The sequence below is a fragment of the Oncorhynchus kisutch genome, linkage group LG20 (genome assembly GCF_002021735.2).
Source record: "Oncorhynchus kisutch isolate 150728-3 linkage group LG20, Okis_V2, whole genome shotgun sequence".
In the NCBI taxonomy this organism is placed as follows: Eukaryota; Metazoa; Chordata; class Actinopteri; order Salmoniformes; family Salmonidae; genus Oncorhynchus; species Oncorhynchus kisutch.
Window position 1 is genome coordinate 34416004 of NC_034193.2, and position 23178 is coordinate 34439181.

At 44.3% G+C, this 23178-nt stretch overlaps 1 protein-coding gene across 1 annotated transcript; it reads right to left on the reverse strand.

Annotated features, from left to right (window-relative positions):
- Window positions 1-5731: 5731 nt before the first annotated feature.
- Window positions 5732-17951, reverse strand: LOC109865638 (zinc finger protein OZF-like). The gene is made up of 2 exons (XM_031798744.1): window positions 17364-17951; window positions 5732-7764 (listed from the first exon to the last, which is right to left on the reverse strand). Exons 1-2 carry the CDS (start codon window positions 17653-17655, stop codon window positions 6536-6538), a joined length of 1521 nt encoding a protein of 506 aa, XP_031654604.1. The 5' UTR covers window positions 17656-17951; the 3' UTR covers window positions 5732-6535.
- Window positions 17952-23178: the final 5227 nt, after the last annotated feature.

Consider the following 23178-nt stretch of genomic DNA (forward strand, 5'->3'; position numbering starts at 1 on the left):
CCTAACCACACCTAGCATCACCCGTGCCCTAGCCCAGACTAGTCCGGCAAAGGCACAGTCCCAGAAGGCATGGCGCACAGTCTCCTCCCTGCCACAAGAGGATCTTGGACAGGTGGGGGATTGCACCAAACTATACCGGTACAAGATGGCACGTACCGGCAAGCGCTTATGGAGGCCCAACCAATTCAGGTCCTTGAGCCTGTTGTCCAGGCCCCGCACCTGCACTCCCTCCCAGACCACTGACGAGATGCCCGCTACAGGCGCAGGACTCCCTGCCTGCCTGACCTCCTCGTACAGGTGCCTGTGGTCTAAACCTACTCGGGCAACTTCAACCTCGGGGTGCGCACGCAGCCACTTGGCCGCATGGCCAAAGTGCCACGGCAGCTGTTCCGCCCGAGGACCCGCGTTAGACCACACCATTACGCTTCTCGCCTTATACGAGAAGAACACCCGCAGGAGGTAACCGGACGGGTGTATAACCGGACGAGCAAACTCCGTCAACAAGAAAGATACAAAAATGGCGTCCAGCTTGAGGGGGAAATGTGGTACCCCCCTACCTCCCTCCCCGATGGGACAGATCATGCATGCCCTGGCGACCCACTCGCACCTGCCACTCCACATAAACTGAAACACAAGCCTCACTAGAGGCCTCCTCAGACAAGCCGGCAATGGGTAGATGTATGCCAAATACAAAAGAGACGGCAACACATCCACCTTTAGGACCAGGACTTTGCCCATAATAGACAAATACCTAGCCTTCCACATGGCTAGCTTCCTCTGTACCACTGCGATACGCATGTTCCAGTTTAGCGTCGCTGAGCCGGAGGTCTCAAAATGAACCCAGAGAATCCTCAGGGCCCCTTCACAGAGAGATAACCCCCCAGGCACATCCGTTCTACCGCGCCATCTTCCGAAAAACTTGACGGAAGACTTTGCATGGTTCAGAACTGCTCCCGACGCTCGGGTGAAATCCCCAAAGATGGCAAGGGACCTTGTCAGACACGAGTCCTTGCACAACAGCAAGGAAGTGTCGTCGGCGTACTGCGTCATCTTAACACGCAGCCCACCACTTCCAGGGATCAACAAGCCTTCCACCCCTGTGTCTGCCCTAATGGCAGCCCCCAGAGGCTCCATGTACAGAACGAAGAGGAGAGCCGAGAGTGGGCATCCCTGCCTGACCCCAGACGAGAGGTCAAAAACGTCACCTAAGTGACTATTTACACTAACGCGACACCCCGCTCCGACATATAAAGTACGGATCCATCCTATAAACTTCTCCCCAAATCCTAATCTACCTAACACCCTGAATAGAAAATATCTATTCACGCGATCAAAAGCTTTCGCCTGATCTAGCGCTGCTACCATTAAAGGCAGCCCTCTATCTTCAACCCAAGCGATGGAATCCCTGATCAACTGTAGGTTCCATCTTATAGAGCGGCCCTCTACCCCGCACGTCTGATCCTCGTGGACGACGTAGGGAAGGGCTGTGCGCAACCGGTCTGCTAAAACCTTTGCAAGAATCTTGTAATCTACGCACAGCATGGTCAATTGCCGCCAGTTGCCAAGGTCAGTTGCTTCCCCCTTCTTATAAAGAAGTGACAGCACACCAACAGCCATTGATCCCCCCGGGACCCCCGTCTCAAGGATGGCCTTCAAGACTTCGAGAACCACTGGTCCAAGTATACCCCAAAACTTGAGGTAAAACTCAGCCGGCAGCCCATCCATCCCAGGCACCTTCCCTTTTCCCATCCTCCTAAGAGCGCTCTCAACCTCTTCTAGTGAGATCTGGGCCTCCATCACGTCTCTAATGTCCTCTGGCAACCGCCGGGACAAGTGTTCTAAAAACACGTTTCCCTGCTCTACATCTATTTCCCTTTCCTTAAATAAGCCTTGGAAATGATCAGTTGTCACCCTGACCATTTCCTCTGGTTTACTTACTATACTACCATTTTCTTCCCTAACTCCATGCATTACCTTCCTACTCTGCCTGGCCCTAACCGACTTAAAGAACATAGCGGAACAAGTCTCATTATGTTCTAGAAAGCCACTATGCGCACGCTCCAGGAAAGCTCGAGCCTTCTGCTCCTGCAGCTCCCTGAGCTGCGCCTTTAGGGCTGCGAATCTCTCCCAGTCAATCGACCCGCCGAGGTTGCCTGCCTCGTACTCGAGTTCAATTAACCTTTGGATACGATCCACCTCCCTCCTTTCCTCCCTTTTTTTCCTTCTACAATATCCTATTATAAAAGCCCTAATCCTCACCATAACTAAATCCCACCACTCTAACACCCCCTCACACATGGACCGGAGGCCGTCAAGCCTCCGAAAGAAACAAAAAAACGTGTCAACGAAAGCCTGCTCCTCCAGTATATCCCGATCTAACTTCCAGTAGTACCCCCTACCGAAGAGGCAGACTGGCGACCCCACCTGCAGGAACACCCCGTCGTGATCTGTGAAGAAAACCGGCAACAGCCGACGGGGTGTTCCTGCAGGTGGGGTCGCCAGTCTGCCTCTTCGGTAGGGGGTACAGACAACTGACCCAAAGACCTGGATACAAAAATGTAGTCGAGCCTCCGCGCAACCCCCCTGGAGTTGCGCCATGTAGGACCGACCATTGCCGGAGTAGTGTGCAGGCCACCATCAACCAGACCATGGCAAGCCATTAGCCCAGAGATGGCACCTGCACTGCTATCACCGCCTACCCCTAAATCTATATTAAAGTCTCCTCCTATCACCAAGTGCCTGTTTGTAACACACAGGGGCGCCAGACAGTCCACCATCTCCCTCCTGTCTGCCGCCACCTGTGGCCCATACACCCCAATTAACCTATATCTAGCTTCTCTAAACTTAACATCTATCCCCAAAACTCTACCCTGCATTATTACAAAAGTGTTCTCTATTTTAACCTCTCTATGCCCACACAAAATCCCTACTCCTGTTGAGTGCACCCCTCCTATGCCCCAAAAAGATTCCCCCTTATCCCACTCCCTCTTAAATCTACACACATCCCCACCATCCCTCAGGTGAACCTCCTGTAAAAAACAGAAATCAAACCCCACACCCTCTAAATAACAAAAAAACGCCCTCCTTTTAACATTATTCCTTAACCCCCTAACATTTAGACTAAAAAAAGAAACAGAACTATTCATTTAATTATTAACAACAAAGAAAACCCCCCAAAAACAAAAAAAAAACAGGAGACTCACCCGATGCTCCCCTGGTCCATCTCCACCGGCGGGGACGTCCTCTCCTCTCCTGACGCCCCCCCGTCCTCCATCCCAACCCATGACCCAGGCAGTGTGTTGGGTCCTCCCTCCCCACCCACCATCCCCCCCTCCCTGTTTGCCTCGGGGCTGCATGTAGGGGACCCCATCTCCTCAAACAGGAGTTGGGATCCCTCTAGCAAACAGCCCACCGACCCCTCACTGGAGTCATCCACTAAAATGCAAGGGGCTGAGGCAAACCGGGAGGACAAATTACCCTCCCCCCCCCCCCCCCGCCACTCTCTTAGCCCCCCCCTCCCCCTCCCCCTCCACACCCCCCTCCCTCTCACTTCCTGCCAAGCTCCCCCTCTTCATCCCTTTCTTCTTTGGTGAAGGAGGTAGCGGGGAGACACAACGTCCCATCCCCGCTAACTCCTCCACCAAATCCCTCATTTCGACCTCGAGGAAGCCTGGCAGGCTGTCCCCCCACTCCTTCCCCCCATCTCCCCCCCCTCCCCTCCCACCTCCACTCCTCCCTCCTTCTCCGTCACTGTCCCTGTCACTGTCCCCGTTCCCTCTTCCACTCCTTCTCGCACCACTGTCCCCTTCACCGCTCCTTTACGTTCTTCTGCCTTCTTTTCCTTCTCCTCTTCTTTTCCACTCTTTCCTTCTTCCCGCCTATTTCTTCTCATTTCTTCCTTCTTTCCATCCTCTTCTCTTGCCTTCTTTTCCCCTGTGCCATCCGTACAATCCGCACGCGTCCTTTCTTTCCTCCCCCCATCCCCCACTCCCCCCCCAGCTGCAGACGCGTATGACCTGTGACGATCCGGGCAATCACGCCACAGGTGTTCTCTGGAGCCACACCCGTGGCAAGCCTTGGGCTCGTCACACTCCCTGGCCTCGTGCTCTTCCGACCCACAAAAACGACATTTCTTGTTACTGCACGAGGCCAGGGTATGGCCGTAGGCCATACAACGCCTGCAGAACGGGGGCTGACGTGCATAGTATAGGGTTCCCCTGTCAGCCCCCAGGGAGAACATTGCCGGAGGATGGAGGTAGCCATCCACACTCTTCGGGGACTCCCTGAGTAACGCCTGGAAGCCTCTCTTCCCATTCCAGAAACCCAGGGAGTCCCTGAGGTACCTCGCTGAGGAGACATTGTCCATGTACCTCCCCAGAAAGGCCCTCACTTCTTCGTCCTTCACGTGCGGATTGTACATGGTTACGGTGACCACCCTGAAGTTGTTTCTTGCCAGGCTGGTCACCGTGTAATGACACAGGGGACCTTCTTCTTTCCCTTCCGTCACCGTCTTCATAATCTCATTGTGTTTTTCTTCCAAATATAGGGTTACATCAAACCCCTTCTCCATTGGGTTCCCCTGAAGGCATAGAACATCTTTAACCTTCAATTTTAGGTGCCCCATTAGGATGTTCCTCCCGAAGGTTTCTCTCCCCCAAGGCTCCATCTCTTTTCCCCGCCAAGAAAAGCGCACCGTGTTGGCCAGTCCAATCCCCGGAACCGACGGTCCAGATGTACTTGGTCCAGATGCACCCGTCCCACCACCTCAAACTTATAAATAGGAAGCAAATAACCAAAAAAGGTGGAGCAACTAAAGATGTTGCCTCTCCACATTTATCAAGACAACTGGAGCACTGGGCCAGACACTCTTAAATAGAACCTGGACCAGCTCAGGTGAAACACCTTCCCACTAACGAGATGGACAAGCCAGCACAGGTGAAACACATACTGACTAACGAGGTGACACCAATCAGTTCGTCCTACATACTAAAGTCCAACCTCAAAACCAAAGCCTCTAACACCTTCCCCCTTAAGACAACAAATATATCCTATATTTTTGTTGGACAAGTTTGCTCACCACCAACAGAAAAAAACTTCCATTTCACATTATAATCAACTACAATGCTTCACCTTCACCAATATAAACATGGCGTCTACTGGCTGTCAACAATTAAAAACAAGAAAAAACACATTTCTAAATAATAATATACCGTTTTCTCATTTTTCTTTCTATAGAATCCTAAAACTCACTAGCTTCTAGAACTCTCATCTTCCTAAAAACTCACTAGCTTCTAGAACTCTCATCTTCCTAAAACTCACTAGCTTCTAGAACTCGCATCTTCCTAAAAACTCACTAGCTTCTAGAACTCTCATCTTCCTAAAACTCACTAGCTTCTAGAACTCTCATCTTCCTAAAACTCACTAGCTTCTAGAACTCTCATCTTCCTAAAACTCACTAGCTTCTAGAACTCATCTTCCTAAAAACTCACTAGCTTCTAGTCCACTTGGAACGAGTCCAAACAAAACCAATCTCCAATACAGAAAAACGTGCAGTCACAATAAATTGTGATCAAATGTACACCCCTTTGTTAATATGTATTGGCAATAATTCACTTAATTGTCAGGCATTGAATAATAAAACATGTATCTTTTGTCAGGCTGAATGTTTGAAATATGAGGTGATTTGAGACATGCGTCTTCAGTAGTGGAATAAAGACCATTAGCAATTGAATGTTGTCAAGAAAGATGGTTAATAACATTTATTATAGACCAATTTATTATACTGTGTCCATGTGTATTTATTTATTTATTTTAACCTTCATTTAACAGGAACCGAAAGGTTGCTGGACTGGATCCCGAGCTGACAAGGTAAAAAGCTGTCATTCTGCACATAAACAAGGCAGTTAACCCACTGCTCCCTGGTAGGCCGTCATTGTAAATAAGTCAGTTAAGAACAAATTCTGGCTTACAATGACAGCCCAACGCTCTAACCACTAGGATACCTGCAAGTAAGTTGAAATTAAGTTATTTTCAAGTCATTGAAAAAAATTACCCCAAAATACATATTTTCAACCGAACGTATATTGGACGTCGGGCATAGTCTTCTTTTCAATGACATTTTGCTCGGTGGGAAAGCACGATGTCAAACCAGTGTTAACGTGTCCAAATCAATAACCAATACACAGAAACAGTTTGGGATAAATTGAAAACCTAAACATAACATGTGCTATATACACAAACATCTGCCACATCTGTATTTTTTAAACAAGCTCCTTATAAACTGCAGTGGGTCACCAACGTGGTAAGTGTAACACAACTTTCAATTCAGAGCCTGGATTTTCCCCCCGAAAGCTAATATCCATATCATGTTGATATCAATTGATAAGGGGGCAAACATTTAGGCTTCTACATTGTGACATGATTAAAATACTCCTAGTACAATGTTAAAACATTGACAGTAATTCATTGATATCATGTGTGTTCTCTGGTGTTGTACCAGGCTGTTGGACTGAGTAAAACTTTTCCAACATGGACTTCAGCTACAGGATGTCTCTCCTGTGTGTGTTCTCTGGTGTATAGTCAGCTGCCCAGATGTAGCAAAACTCTTCCCACATTGACCACAGCTATAGGGTTTCTCTCCTGTGTGTGTTCTCTGGTGTGATATCAGGTTGCTTAGCTGAGTAAAACTCTTCCCACATTGATCACAGCTATAGGGTTTCTCTCCTGTGTGTGTTCTCTGGTGTGATATCAGGTTGCTTTGCTGAGTAAAACTCTTCCCACAGTGAGTACAGCTAAAAGGTTTCTCTCCTGTGTGTATTCTCTGGTGTCGAGTCAGATTTCTAAATGTAGTAAAAATCTTCCCACATTCATCACAGCTAAACGGTTTCTCTCCTGTGTGTGTTCTCTGGTGTGAAATCAGGTTGCTTAGCTGAGTAAAACTCTTCCCACATTGAGAACAGCTATAAGGTCTCTCGCCTGTGTGTGTTCTCTGGTGTGATATCAGGATGCTTAGCTGAGTAAATCTCTTCCCACATTGATCACAGCTATAAGGTTTTTCTCCTGTGTGTGTTCTCTGGTGTGATATAAGGCTGGTTGAATGACTAAAACTCTTCCCACATTCAGTACAGCTAAAAGGTTTCTCTCCTGTGTGTGTTCTCTGGTGTATCTTCAGATGGCTATATTGAAGAAAACTCTTCCCACATTGAGTACAGCTAAAAGATTTCTCTCTTGTGTGTATGCTCTGGTGTAGAGTCAGATTTCTAGATGTAGTAAAAATCTTCCCACATTCATCACAGCTGTAAGATTTCTCACCTGTGTGTGTTCTCTGGTGTGATATCAGGATGCTTAGTTGAGTAAAACTCTTCCCACATTGATCACAGCTATAAGGATTATCTCCTGTGTGTGTTCTCTGGTGTGGTATCAGGCTGGTTGAATGACTAAAACTCTTACCACATTCAGTACAGCTAAAAGGTTTCTCTCCTGTGTGTGTTCTCTGGTGTATCTTCAGATGGCTGTATTGAACAAAACTCTTCCCACATTGATCACAGCCGTAAGGTTTCTCTCCTGTGTGGATTCTCTGATGAATTTTAATGCCTGATGAGGTGAATCTCTTCCCACAGTCAGAGCAGCAGTGAGTTCCCTTCCCTGTGGATCTCCGCTGGTGTTTCTTGACGTGTTCTGATCTGTAGAGACTCTTCTCTGCCTCGTCAGCATCATGAGGTTGTTGAGGCTTCCCAGATGACCCACGGTAGTCCCGTCTCTTTCCTGTGTGAACAAAAAGTCAGACAGATGGTTAAAGGCCCACAACAGTGGAAATCCACTGTAAAAGGTGATGCCAACAGCGTAGCCACGATGTTGTACAACAATTGACGTATAATGAAGGTTCAAATTATTGGACAATTGTCTTAAAATGAGCAACAATAGTCATATTTAGTCTTGTTTTCACATTAGTAGTAACATCTATGATAGAAGGCTAAAAATAAAGTTAGTCAAGTTGTTGAAACCCTAAGCAATGTGCCAGACGACTTTGGGTCGCCAATACAGGCCCCCTTCTGTGTTTGCTAAAATTGCGGCATGAGGGTGAAGCACACGCAATTTGGTTGCAGAAACTCCTCCCTGCTAATGACGAAACCACTAGTTATGGATGTAGTATATCTGGTAATGAGGAAACCGCTAGTTATGGATATAGTACATCTGGTAATGAGGAAACCGCTAGTTATGGATGTAGTATATCTGGTAATGAGGAAACCGCTAGTTACCAGATATACTACATCCATAACTAGCGGTTTCCTCATTATCAGATATACTACATCCATAATGAGGAAACCGCTAGTTATGGATGTAGTATATCTGGTAATGAGGAAACCGCTAGTTACCAGATATACTACATCCATAACTAGCGGTTTCCTCATTACCAGATATACTACATCCATAATGAGGAAACCGCTAGTTATGGATGAAGTATATCTGGTAATGAGGAAACCGCTAGTTATGGATGTAGTACATCTGGTAATGAGGAAACCGCTAGTTATGGATGTAGTACATCTGGTAATGAGGAAACCGCTAGTTATGGGTGTAGTATATCTAGTAATGAGGAAACCGCTAGTTATGGATGTAGTACATCTGGTAATGAGGAAACAGCTAGTTATGGATGTAGTATATCTAGTAATGAGGAAAACGCTAGTTATGGGTGTAGTATATCTAGTAATGAGGAAAACGCTAGTTATGGGTGTAGTATATCTGGTTATGAGGAAATCGCTAGTTATGGAGGTAGTACATCTGGTAATGAGGAAACCGCTAGTTATGGATGTAGTATATTTTATCTGAGAAACTCCTCCCTGCTAATGAGGAAACAGCTAGTTATGGATGTAGTATATCTGGTAATGAGGAAACCGCTAGTTATGTATGTAGTATATCTCGTAATGAGGAAACCACTACTTATGGATGTAGTACATCTGGTAATGAGGAAACTGCTAGTTATGGATGTAGTATATCTGGTAATGAGGAAACTGCTAGTTATGGATGTAGTATATCTGGTAATGAGGAAACCACTAGTTATGGATGTAGTATATCTGGTAATGAGGAAATCGCTAGTTATGGAGGTAGTACATCTGGTAATGAGGAAATCGCTAGTTATGGATGTAGTACATCTGTTAATGAGGAAACCGCTAGTTATGGATGTAGTATATCTGGTAATGAGGAAACCGCTAGTTATGGATGTAGTATATCTGGTAATGAGGAAACCACTAGTTATGGATGTAGTATATCTGGTAATGAGGAAATCGCTAGTTATGGAGGTAGTACATCTGGTAATGAGGAAATCGCTAGTTATGGAGGTAGTATATTTTAGCTGAGAAACTCCTCCCCGCTAATGAGGAAACAGCTAGTTATGGATGTAGTACATCTGGTAATGAGGAAACCGCTAGTTATGGATGTAGTGCAGTGGGGCAAAAAAGTATTTAGTCAGCCACCAATTGTGCAAGTTCTCCCACTTAAAAAGATGAGAGAGGCCTGTAATTTTCATCATAGGTACACTTCAACTATGACAGACAAAATTAGGAAAAAAATCCAGAAAATCACATTGTAGGATTTTTTATGAATTTATTTGCAAATTATGGTGGAAAATAAGTATTTGGTCACCTACAAACAAGCAAGATTTCTGGCTCTCACAGACCTGTAACTTCTTCTTTAAGAGGCTCCTCTGTCCTCCACTCGTTACCTGTATTAATGGCACCTGTTTGAACTTGTTATCAGTATAAAAGACACCTGTCCACAACCTCAAACAGTCACACTCCAAACTCCACTATGGCCAAGACCAAAGAGCTGTCAAAGGACACCAGAAACAAAATTGTAGACCTGCACCAGGCTAGGAAGACTGAATCTGCAATAGGTAAGCAGCTTGGTTTGAAGAAATCAACTGTGGGAGCAACTCCAAAAAGTTCTGGGACACTGTGAAGTCCATGGAGAACAAGCGCACCTCCTCCCAGCTGCCCACTGCACTGAGGCTAGGTAACACGGTCACCACTGATAAATCCATGATTATCGAAAACTTCAATAAGCATTTCTCAACGGCTGGCCATGCCTTCCGCCTGGCTACTTCAACCTCGGCCAACAGCTCCGCCCCCCCCGCAGCTCCTCGCCCAAGCCTCTCCAGGTTCTCCTTTACCCAAATCCAGATAGCAGATGTTCTGAAAGAGCTGCAAAACCTGGACCCGTACAAATCAGCTGGGCTTGACAATCTGGACCCTCTATTTCTGAAACTATCTGCCACCATTGTCGCAACCCCTATTACCAGCCTGTTCAACCTCTCTTTCATCTCGTCTGAGATCCCCAAGGATTGGAAAGCTGCCGCAGTCATCCCCCTCTTCAAAGGGGGAGACACCCTGGACCCAAACTGTTACAGACCTATATCCATCCTGCCCTGCCTATCTAAGGTCTTCGAAAGCCAAGTCAACAAACAGGTCACTGACCATCTCGAATCCCACCGTACCTTCTCCGCTGTGCAATCTGGTTTCCGAGCCGGTCATGGGTGCACCTCAGCCACACTCAAGGTACTAAACGACATCATAACCGCCATCGATAAAAGACAGTACTGTGCAGCCGTCTTCATCGACCTTGCCAAGGCTTTCGACTCTGTCAATCACCATATTCTTATCGGCAGACTCAGTAGCCTCGGTTTTTCGGATGACTGCCTTGCCTGGTTCACCAATTACTTTGCAGACAGAGTTCAGTGTGTCAAATCGGAGGGCATGCTGTCCGGTCCTCTGGCAGTCTCTATGGGGGTGCCACAGGGTTCAATTCTCGGGCCGACTCTTTTCTCTGTGTATATCAATGATGTTGCTCTTGCTGCGGGCGATTCCCTGATCCACCTCTACGCAGACGACACCATTCTATATACTTTCGGCCCGTCTTTGGACACTGTGCTATCTAACCTCCAAACAAGCTTCAATGCCATACAACACTCCTTCCGTGGCCTCCAACTGCTCTTAAACGCTAGTAAAACCAAATGCATGCTTTTCAACCGGTCGCTGCCTGCACCTGCATGCCCGACTAGCATCACCACCCTGGATGGTTCCGACCTAGAATATGTGGACGTCTATAAGTACCTAGGTGTCTGGCTAGACTGCAAACTCTCCTTCCAGACTCATATCAAACATCTCCAATCGAAAATCAAATCAAGAGTCGGCTTTCTATTCCGCAACAAAGCCTCCTTCACTCAAGCCGCCAAGCTTACCCTAGTAAAACTGACTATCCTACCGATCCTCGACTTCGGCGATGTCATCTACAAAATGGCTTCCAACACTCTACTCAGCAAACTGGATGCAGTCTATCACAGTGCCATCCGTTTTGTCACTAAAGCACCTTATACTACCCACCACTGCGACTTGTATGCTCTAGTCGGCTGGCCCTCGCTACATATTCGTCGCCAGACCCACTGGCTCCAGGTCATCTACAAGTCTATGCTAGGTAAAGCTCCGCCTTATCTCAGCTCACTGGTCACGATGGCAACACCCATCCGTAGCACGCGCTCTAGCAGGTGTATCTCACTGATCATCCCTAAAGCCAACACCTCATTTGGCCGCCTTTCGTTCCAGTACTCTGCTGCCTGTGACTGGAACGAATTGCAAAAATCGCTGAAGTTGGAGACTTTTATCTCCCTCACCAACTTCAAACATCAGCTATCTGAGCAGCTAACCGATCGCTGCAGCTGTACATAGTCTATTGGTAAATAGCCCACCCTTTTCACCTACCTCATCCCCGTACTGTTTTTATTTATTTACTTTTCTGCTCTTCTGCACACCAATATCTCTACCTGTACATGACCATCTGATCTTTTATCACTCCAGTGTTAATCTGCAAAATTGTAATTATTTGCCTACCTCCTCATGCCTTTTGCACACATTGTATATAGACCCCCCCTTCGTTTTCTACTGTGTTATTGACTTGTTAATTGTTTACTCCATGTGTAACTCTTTGTTGTATGCTCACACTGCTATGCTTTATCTTGGCCAGGTCGCAGTTGCAAATGAGAACTTGTTCTCAACTAGCCTACCTGGTTAAATAAAGGTGAAATAAATAAATAAAAAAATTATTAGGAAATGGAAGACATACAAGACCACTGATAATCTCCCTCGATCTGGGGCTCCATGCAAGATCTCACCCCGTGGGGTCAAAATGATCACAAGAACGGTGAGCAAAAATCCCAGAACCACACGGGGGGGACCTAGTGAATGACCTGCAGAGAGCTGGGACCAAAGTAACAAAGCCTACCATCTGGAACACACTACACCGCCAGGGACTCAAATCCTGCAGTGCCAGATGTGTCCCCCTGCTTAAGCCAGTACATGTCCAGGCCCGTCTGAAGTTTGCTAGAGAGGATTTGGATGATCCAGAAGATGATTGGGAGAATGTCATATGGTCAGATGAAACCAAAATATAACTTTTTGGTAAAAACTCAACTCGTTGAGTTTGGAGGACAAAGAATGCTGAGTTGCATCCATACCTACTGTGAAGCATGGGGGTGGAAACATCATGCTTTGGGGCTGTTTTTCTGCAAAGGGACCAGGACGACTGATCCGTGTAAAGGAAAGAATGAATGGGGCCATGTATCGTGAGATTTTGAGTGAAAACCTCCTTCCATGAGCAAGGGCATTCAAGATGAAACGTGGCTGGGTCTTTCAGCATGACAATGATCCCAAACACACAGCCCGGGCAACGAAGGAGTGGCTTCGTAAGAAGCATTTCAAGGTCCTAGAGTGGCCTAGCCAGTCTCCAGATCTCAACCCCATAGAAAATCTTTGGAGGGAGTTGAAAATCTGTGTTGCCAAGCAACAGCCCCAAAACATCACTGCTCTAGAGGAGATCTGCATGGAGGAATGGGCCAAAATACCAGCAACAGTGTGTGAAAACCTTGTGAAGACTTACAGAAAACATTTGACCTCTGTCATTGACAACAAAGGGTATATAACAAAGTATTGAGATAAACTTTTGTTATTGACCAAATACTTATTTTCCACCATAATTTGCAAATAAATTCATTACAAATACTACAATGTGATTTTCTGGATTTTTTTTCTCATTTTGTCAGTCATAGTTCAATGAAAATTACAAGCCTCTCATCTTTTTAAGTGGGAGAACTTGCACAATTGGTGGCTGACTAAATACTTTTTTGCCCCACTGTATATCTGGTAATGAGGAAACCGCTAGTTATGGATGTAGTATATCTGGTAATGAGGAAACCACTAGTTACTGATGTAGTACATCTGGTAATGAGGAAACCACTAGTTATGGATGGAGTATATCTGGTAATGAGGAAACCACTAGTTATGGATGTAGTATATCCAGTGGTGGGCCAGCAAGGCCTTCTCTGCTGGCCTAAACATCATCAGAATATATATATTTTATTAAATATATTTTCCCACAAATATGTATTAAATTATTCCCTAGAGTAAGAGTTATACTCTTCATTTCATAGCTTTCCTCTTGGTTGCACTGCTTCCTGCCCCAGGTTGAGATTTGGAGGGCTGGTCTTTATGTTAGATCTTTTATCCTATCATATTCAGCCATCATGTGTTGCCAGGGGTCTAAAATCTGCCCTCAGGCCTTCAGAATCAACTGTGCGGGAGCTTGTAGTTTAAAGTGAATGGAAATGAAAATTTAGTGTCAACCAATTAGCCAGCTAGCAGGCGTAGTGCGTGCACATATTTTGATTGGATTACCAATATTGAGAGGCAAGTCCTATGGGCAGGTCTATGCAGAACCTCAGAACTAGGAAACTGAATTTGATAAACAAAATAATACGCGTACTACTAAGCTGTTTTTTCAACCCACAATGGCGGAAGGAGGAGAAGATATCGATTTGGTCGAGGATATAATTATAATGCCATTCTCAAAACAAACTTTTCAAGAAAAGTTAGACATCGTAAGGAGAGGACGCCGACGCTACAAAGCCTGTCACAGGCGGGAAAGGGGTTTGTTCGCCACTTTCAAAGTTCCAACTACGAGCGCTATCAATGGCTCACATTCTCTGAGAAGCACTGCAAACTGTACTGCTGGGAATGCAAGTGATCGATTTGGTGTTTGGAGCCACACTGGCTTTCCAAACTTGAGTTGTCTAACCAAGGCAGCAACGAGACACCAAAGTACGGCTGGCCACTTACAAGTAATGATGCTTTTGAAAACTTTTGGGGACACCCGAGTGGATCTACAGCTCAACGAACAAGCGCACAGGGCAACGGAGCTGCACAATGAAAAGGTGGAAAAAAATAGGGAAATATTGAAAAGACTCATTGATTGTGTCATGTTTTTGGGTAAACAGGAACTGTATTTTTGGGGGGGGATTTAAAGCTCAAAGTTTGTGGACCAGAAATGGATTGAAGAAGAATATTAATATAACTCCGTTGCACTCGACTATGTTCTTGCCTATTAGTTGAACTGTACTGTATTGTACTCTTCCCCTGCAATTCTCTGAATAAAAATGTCAATTTCAAGGTGACGCAACTCCTGGTTATACTGCGTTTCTGTCTAGAGCCATGGCATCATAATGATGGTAATAAGAGGTGGATTAATTTGGGTGGGACTGTGTAGGACCTCACTGAAGGCCCAGGCCCCAGGCACGCCACTGAGTATATCTGGTAATGAGGAAACCACTAGTTATGGATGTAGTATATCTGGTAATGAGGAAACCACTAGTTATGATGTAGTATATCTGCTAATGAGGACACCGATAGTTATGGATGTAGTATATCTGGTAATGAGGAAACCACTAGTTATGACGTAGTATATCTGCTAATGAGGAAACCGATAGTTATGGATGTAGTACATCTGGTAATGAGGAAACCACTAGTTATGGATGTTGTATATCTGGTTGTAGAAACTCCTCCCTGCTAATGAGGAAACCAGACACTTCAGAACAAACTTCCTTTAGATGTTTTGGGAGAAACAATGTTACTATGGTTACTGTTGTTCCATGTTGTAAATGTTATCCAATGTGTTACTATGGTTACTGTTGTTCAATGTTGTGAATGTTATCCAATGTGTTACTATGGTTACTGTTGTTCAATGTTGTGAATGTTATCCAATGTGTTACTATGGGTTATAGCAGTATGGCCTAATAATTTGACATACATTTTGAATATTTTTGGTTGATACTTCAAGGAGTCTTACAATTCAAAATCAGAAAGCCTAATTATCCTTGGTATAACCTTAAAACTGTACTATACTGGGGAAGCCCTTCATGTTGGAGGGTGTTTCTACAGTACTATACTGGGGAAGCCCTTCATGTTGGAGGTGTTTCTACAGTACTATACTGGGGAAGCCCTTCATGTTGGAGGGTGTTTCTACAGTACTATACTGGGGAAGCCCTTCATGTTGGAGGTGTTTCTACAGTACTATACTGGGGAAGCCCTTTATGTTGGAGGGTGTTTCTACAGTACTATACTGGGGAAGCCCTTCATATTGGAGGTGTTTCTACAGTACTATACTGGGGAAGACCTTCATATTGGAGGGTGTTTCTACAGTACTATAATGGGGAAGCCATTCATGATGGAGGGTGTTTCTACAGTACTATACTGGGGAAGCCCTTCATATTGGAGGTGTTTCTACAGTACTATAATGGGGAAGCCATTCATGATGGAGGGTGTTTCTACAGTACAATACAGGGGAAGCCCTTCATGTTATTTAAACCTTCTTAAAACAATTCCATATAGCTTAGAAGAACCTCCCCCTCAGACAGGGCTTAGACTGTAATGGGTTAAAACTATCTGAGACTTACATTACTCTGAGACTAGTTATCCTGGGATCTAACATTACTCAGACTAGTTATCCTGGGATCTAACATAACTCTGAGACTAGTTATCCTGGGATCGTACATCTTAAATTACTAAGACTAGTTATCATGGGGAATAGTTTTAATACATTTGCAAAAAATCTAAAACCTGTTTTTGCTTTGGCATTATGGGGTATTGTGACGGCATTATAGGGTATTGTGACGGCATTATAGGGTATTGTGACGGCATTATAGGGTATTGTGACAGCATTATGGGGTATTGTGATGTCATTATGTGGTATTGTGTGTAGATTGATGAGGATTTTTTTTAATAATAGAATCAATTTTAGAATAAAGGGATGCACCGGTATTACATTATTGGCTAATATCTTCCTTGCCCCAAAAAACGAAACAGATATTTAAAATTGTTGCTGCCCTTTAAGCATTCTAGTACAGCATTCTAATAGTTAACACACACGCGGAAGCAGCGGTCTAAGCCACTGCATCTTAGTGGAAGAGGCAGTCCCTGGTTCGAATCCAGGCAGTATCACATCCAGCTGTGATTGGGAGTCCCACAGTAGTTGTCTGTTATTGGTGTAGAGAGGATAACAAAGGAGAGGGATCCCACATGTGGATAGGAAGATACAAATGATCAATATTATGGAAAATATTTTTTTTAAATACAGGAATTTTACAACTTTAGCTTTCTAGGTCAAGCCAGTAGGCTACAGTAGGTTGTATCTCGCTAGGTCATGCCAGTAGGCTACAGTAGGTTGTATCTCTCTAGGTCATGCCAGTAGACTACAGTAGGTTTTTATCTCTCTAGGTCATGCCAGTAGGTTGTATCTCTCTAGGTCATGCCAGTAGGATACAGTAGGCTTTATCCAAGTGGAAAAAATTGTCAACCCAATGTGGAAAGTGTCGAATTTGGCTAACAACAAAATGAATGGCTCATTTGCTACGTGAGGTTTACTTGATCTAACAGAAGTTTCATAATGATTAAGTTGTTATGTGGACACGTGACATACCGACAACTCTGATAAAAACACTATAGGAGTTGTCATCAGATCGCTATGCATATTCATGCTAGTAACGTAGCATCTCTCTCCATTGAATTACAGGCGGTTGACGTCAACAACCCTCGTAGAATATAAACAATATATTACAATAATAAGATGTAACCACCAATCCAAAGAAAGGATATGTGGGAGATAGACAACCCGCATGACCGCTTTGTGGACAACGACTCCCCTTTTTAGGGTAGAGAGACATCTTGTCAGTATATCCATCATCTTTGGTGTAGCCAACCCAACTCTAGCATGGCACTATTGGGGGACACGGTGTGTAGTAAATCATCACTACATGAAAATCACTACATGCCGTGCCCCCCAGTCTGCGGCCAGCAGATAGACCCTTCTCAAAAATATATGTTAAGTCACTTTTTGGAAACGGGACGGAGAAAACAAGGGGTAGCTTGTTCTCTACGTCGTCTGATTCTAGACATATCAGTCATCATCCTAGAGCCCTCCGTTGAAGAGGTATTGACGGGCCACCTCCAGATATCCAAAGTTAAAAACAAATTTAAGGCGGTACTTACTGGTGTTAATCAGATCTCCTATCTCCACCTCTTCATCTTTCAATGTGACAGTAATCTCCCCTTCCATCTTCACTCCAAAAACTACATCCTCCTCTTTCTCTTCCTCTTCTTTCACTGTAACGTCTTTCTCTTCTTTTTTCACAGTAACAGCCTCACCCTCTACTTCTTGTTTTACTGTGACATCCTCTTCTTCCTTCTCCTCTTTCACGACAATGTTCAGCCCCAGAGCTTCTTTCTCCGTCCAGCAGACCTCCTCTTCTTTAACAGGAGGGGAGATGTTTAGGGAGCTCATGTTCGGGGATGTTAGCTAGCTAGATATCATTAACGACTAGGCTAATGCTAACTTAACCAGCCAGCTACTATAGCTGACTAATACAAAATAATGTAACGTTAATATTAAATTAAATAGGTTAACAATTAGATACGACAGAACTGTGTCTAAAACACAGTAGCTAATATACACCGAAAGCGTATAAATAGCTTGAATCTTTCGGCTATGTTGGCTATCAAGCTACCGAGGTTGTTGACGAGCTATTTCTGAAGAACCGTCCACTAGATTATACGTCACGCTGGCAGCATCGCCTGAAAGACGCACATCGCCGTCTGCTGACTGGAGGGGAAACGCAGTTGAGGATCATATTTTATTTTCAGATAAAGATTATTTTTAATGGATTTAATTAAATAATACTATTATATTGAGACATACAAAGACAGGAATGTGTTGATTGATTAGTACGAATAAAACATGTCTACTACAGCACATTTAAGGCAGTTTCATTCAGTCATACTAAATCGAAATAAGTAGCCAGCTACTGTCGGTCTATACTTCTCCTACATGGTGTAACAATACATCATGTAGATGTATATAATGAACAGACCAGGTCTATACTGCTCCTACATGGTGTAACAATACATCATGTAGATGTATATAATGAACAGACTAGGTCTATACTGCTCCTGCATGGTGTAACAATACATCATGTAGATGTATATAATGAACAGACCAGGTCTATACTGCTCCTACATGGTGTAACAATACATCATGTAGATGTATATAATGAACAGACTAGGTCTATACTGCTCCTGCATGGTGTAACAATACATCATGTAGATGTATACTACCGTTCAAATGTTTGGGGTCACTTAGAAATGCCATTGTTTTTGAAAGAAAAGCACATTTTTTATAAACAGTGTGTAGGCCTTCTTGTTCTTTAATAACAAAGATTTTGTAAACAGTGTTTTTGCATGCAGCAACTCAACCAGTCTCTGAACAGTTGATGTTGAGATGTGTCTGTTACTTGAACTGTATGAAGCATTTATTTGGGCTGCAATCTGAGGTGCAGTTAACTCTAATGAACGTATCTTCTGCAGCAGATGTATCTCTGGGTCTTCCTTTCCTGTGGCAATCCTCATGAGAGCCACCCATACCTTGTCACAACACAACTGATTGGCTCAAACACATTAAGAAGGAAAGAATTTCCACAAATTAACATTTTACTAGGCACACCTGTTTATTGAAATGAATTCCAAGTGACTACCTCATGAAGCTGGTTGAGATTATGCCAAGAGTATGTAAAGCTGTCATCAAGGCAAAGGGTGACTTTCCAGCCAATTGTGTCAAAAATAGGTTCATTACTCAAGGTTTTGAGCAACACAGAATTTAGAACAGCCAAATTATTATAGATGGTGTTCCACACAACGTAGAGCGTGCGCAGCGTAGCCTTTATGTCATTATTATAGATGATGTTCCACACCCCGTAGAGCGTGCATAGCGTAGCCTTTATGTCATTATTATAGATGATATTCCACACAACGTAGAGCGTGCTCAGCGTAGCCTTTATGCCATTATTATAGATGATATTCCACACAACATAGAGCGTGCACAGCGTAGCCTTTATGTCATTATTATAGATGGTGTTCCACACAACGTAGAGCGTGCGCAGCGTAGCCTTTATGTCATTATTATAGATGTTCCACACCCCGTAGAGCTTGCACAGCGTAGCCTTTATGTCATTATTATAGATGATATTCCACACAACGTAGAGCGTGCACAGCCTAGCCTTTATGTCATTATTATAGATGGTGTTCCACACCCCGTAGAGCGTGCACAGCGTAGCCTTTATGTCATTATTATAGATGACGTTCCACACCCCATAGAGCGTGCTCAGCGTAGCGTCTCTGTCATTTACTAAACCACTGGCCGTGTTCCAGAGCATCAAATCCATGCTGCATTGCGGGAAAAAGTTTACTGGCTGACTGATTTATAAATAATAAGGCAGTCGCCTGCACTGTCGGCTGCAATGTCGAACCAATACCAAACTAGTCAAATCAAATTGTATTTGTCACATTCGCTGAATACAATAGGTGTAGATCTTACCGTGAAATGCTTACTTACAAGTCCTTAGCCAACCATGCAGTTCAAGAAATAGAAAATATTTACTAATAAACTAAAGTAAACAATGAAATAAAAAGTAACACAATAAAATAACAATAACGAGTCTATATACAGGGGGTACCGGTATTGAGTCAATGTGCAGGGGTACAGGTTAGTAATGAGGCTATATACAGGGGGTACCGGTACTGAGTCAATGTGCGGGGGTACAGGTTAGTAATGAGGCTATATACAGGGGGTACTGGTACCGAGTCAATGTGGGGGTTGCAGGTTAGTTAAGGTAATTGAGATAATATTTACATGTAGGTAGGAGTAAAATGACTGCATAGATAATAAACAGCGAGTAGCAGAAGCGTAAAAAAATGAGTTGGGGGGTCAATCTAAATAGTCCAGATGGCCATTTGATTACTTGTTCAGCAGTCTTATAGCTTCCTCTGACACCGCCTAGTATATAGGTCCTTTATGACAGGAAGCTTGACCCCAGTGAAGTATTAGGCCGTACGCATTACCAACTGCAGCACATGACGGTCGGAAGCCGAGCTGTTGCCATACCAGGCGATGATGCAACCGGTCAACATGCTCTCGATGGTGCAGCTGTAGAACTCTTTTAGGATCTGTGGACCCATGTCAAATCTTTTCAGTCTCCTGAGGGGGAAAAGGTGTTGTCCTGCCCTCTTCACAACTGTCTTGGTGTGTTTGGACCATGATAGTTTGTTGGTGTAGTGTCGATGTTAATGGGGGTCCGTTCGGCCCACCTTTTCCTGTAGTTCACAATCATCTCCTTTGTCTTGCTCACATTAAGGGGGAGGTTGTTGTCCTGGCACCACATTGCCAGGTCTCTGACCTCCTCCCTATGTCCAGCCCTTCCAGAGTCTCCCTCCTGTCCATCGCTTCCAGAGTCTCCCTCCTGTCCAGCGCTTCCAGAGTCTCCCTCCTGTCCGGCGCTTCCAGAGTCTCCCTCCTGTCCAGAGCTTCCAGAGCTGCCCGTCAGTCAGGAGCTTCCGGAGCCGCCCTTCACGCCGGCGCAGCTGGAGTCGCCCTTCACGCCGGTGCTGCCGGAGTCTCTCGCCTGTCCGGCGCTGCCGGAACCTCCGTCTATTCGGGGCCCGCTGCAAGGTTCCCCAGTCCGAGGTCGGCGGCGAGGTTCGCCGCTCCAAAGGCGCCACTTAAGTGGGCCAAAACTATGGTGGAGTGGGGTCCACGTCCCACGCCAGAGTCGCCACCGGGGACAGATTCCCACTCAGACCCATACCCTATGGGGTTAGGTTTTGCGGCCGGAGTCCGCACGTTTGGGGGGGATACTGTCACATCCTGACCTTAGTTCCTTTTTTATGTCTCTGTTTTAGGTTGGTCAGGGCGTGAGTTGGGGTGGGTGTTAAGGGATTTTTTTATCAATAATGACTAATTATTTATACATTTCAATCAGGACTGACTAATCAGAATACTATTATGTTACTGTATAGATGTATGAATTTTCTTTTAATCCTAGTACTGAATATAATGTGTGTAAATATAATCAAGAATTTGAACAATAACTGTCTGTTCCTTGGTAGAAATGAATGAACTTATCGTCAGACTGGCTAGAATGCTTATCTACACAGGAAGACCTTGGCTCATAAATTATATTAAATTGGTGTGGGACGATGTGGGAAGGCTTGAGATACTGCCTTTGTACCAGGGTGAAGAAGAGACGGGACAGTTCGAAAACTAATGACGTCATTTTCAGTTTATAACCTGTGGTCAACTGTATCATGTTCAGTACTCTCGAGAATAAACGCTGCTGATTGATTTTGAGACTGGTCTCTGTCCATTTTATGCAAATAAGATTCTTACAAATTCCTAGAAGTGGGCAGAGTGTTTAATTTAATTGGGTATTAAAACCTCTTGAAGCTATGGGGGCGCTATTTCATTATTGGATTAAAAAACGGGCCCGTTTTAAGCGCAATATTTTGTCACGAAAAGATGCTCGACTATGCATATAATTGACAGCTTTGGAAGGAAAACACTCTGACGTTTCCAAATCTGCAAAGGTATTGTCTGTGAGTGCCCCAGAACTGATGCTACAGGCGAAACCAAGATGAAACTTCAAACCGGAAGTGAGCAAAGTTTTTGAGGCGCTGTTTTCCATTGTCTCCTTATATGGCTGTGAATGTGCCAGGAACGAGCCTACACTTTCTGCCGTTTCCCCAAGGTCTCTGCAGCATTGTGACGTATTTGTAGGCATATCATTGGAAGATTGGCCATAAGAGACTACATTTACCAGGTGTCCGCCCGGTGTCCTTTGTTGAAATTGGTGCGTAATCTTCAGCTGCAAGCATTTTTCCATGGGATTCAGAGGAGAAAGCACACTTCCACGAACGATATATCATTGAAGAGATATGTGGAAAAACACCTTGAGGTTGATTCTAAACAACGTTTTCCATGTTTCAGTCGATATTATGGAGTTAATTTGGAAAAAAGTTCAGCGTTTTGATGACTGAATTTTCGTTTTTTTTTGGAAGCCAAACGTGATGTACAAAACGGCACGATTTCTCCTACACAAAGAATCTTTTTGGAAAAACTGAACATTTGCTATCTAACTGAGAGTCTCCTCATTGAAAACATCCAAAGTTCTTCAAAGGTAAATGATTTTATCTGAATGCTTTTCTTGTTTTTGTGAAAATGTTGCCCGCTCAATGCTACGCTAAATGCTACGCTAGCTATCAATACTGTTACACAAATGCTTATTTTGCAATTGTTGAGAAGCATATTTTGAAAATCTGAGATGACAGTGTTGTTAACAAAAGGCTAAGCTTGAGAGCTAGCATATTTATTTCATTTCATTTGCGATTTTCATGAATAGTTAACGTTGCGTTATGGTAATGAGCTTGAGGCTGTATTCACGATCCCGGATCCGGGATGGCTCGACGCAACAGGTTTTAACTAGTTAACGTTAACGTTAACTAACTAACTAACTAACAAAGGACGGTGACCTGTCCAGACGAGATGTTACAACGAACTGAATCGTCAATGGAGGCCTTCCTCTTTATATAGCCTGCTACAGCATGCAATACTATTAACTCACAAGGGGGCATAACGTTACATGTACAATACTATTCCATTTTGGAAACGTTACATGTACTATACCATCCCATTTTGGAAACGTTACATGTACAATACTATCCCATTTTGGAACCGTTACATGTCCGCCCCCTTATGGAGGGAAATTAATATCTTAGATGGTAGCTGCAGATGGGATTCAAATGATGGTATTAATACAGTGTCTCGACTAGTGTCTCGACTACTAATAAATGCCCTTCAGAATCCAAACACAGTATTGCCACGCAGCAAAATGTTGCGTATAATCTTTCAAGTCAACCTGATAAAATATTGAACGATTTGTGTACAAAGATATCTTGAAATGTGATATTAGGCCTGTATGGC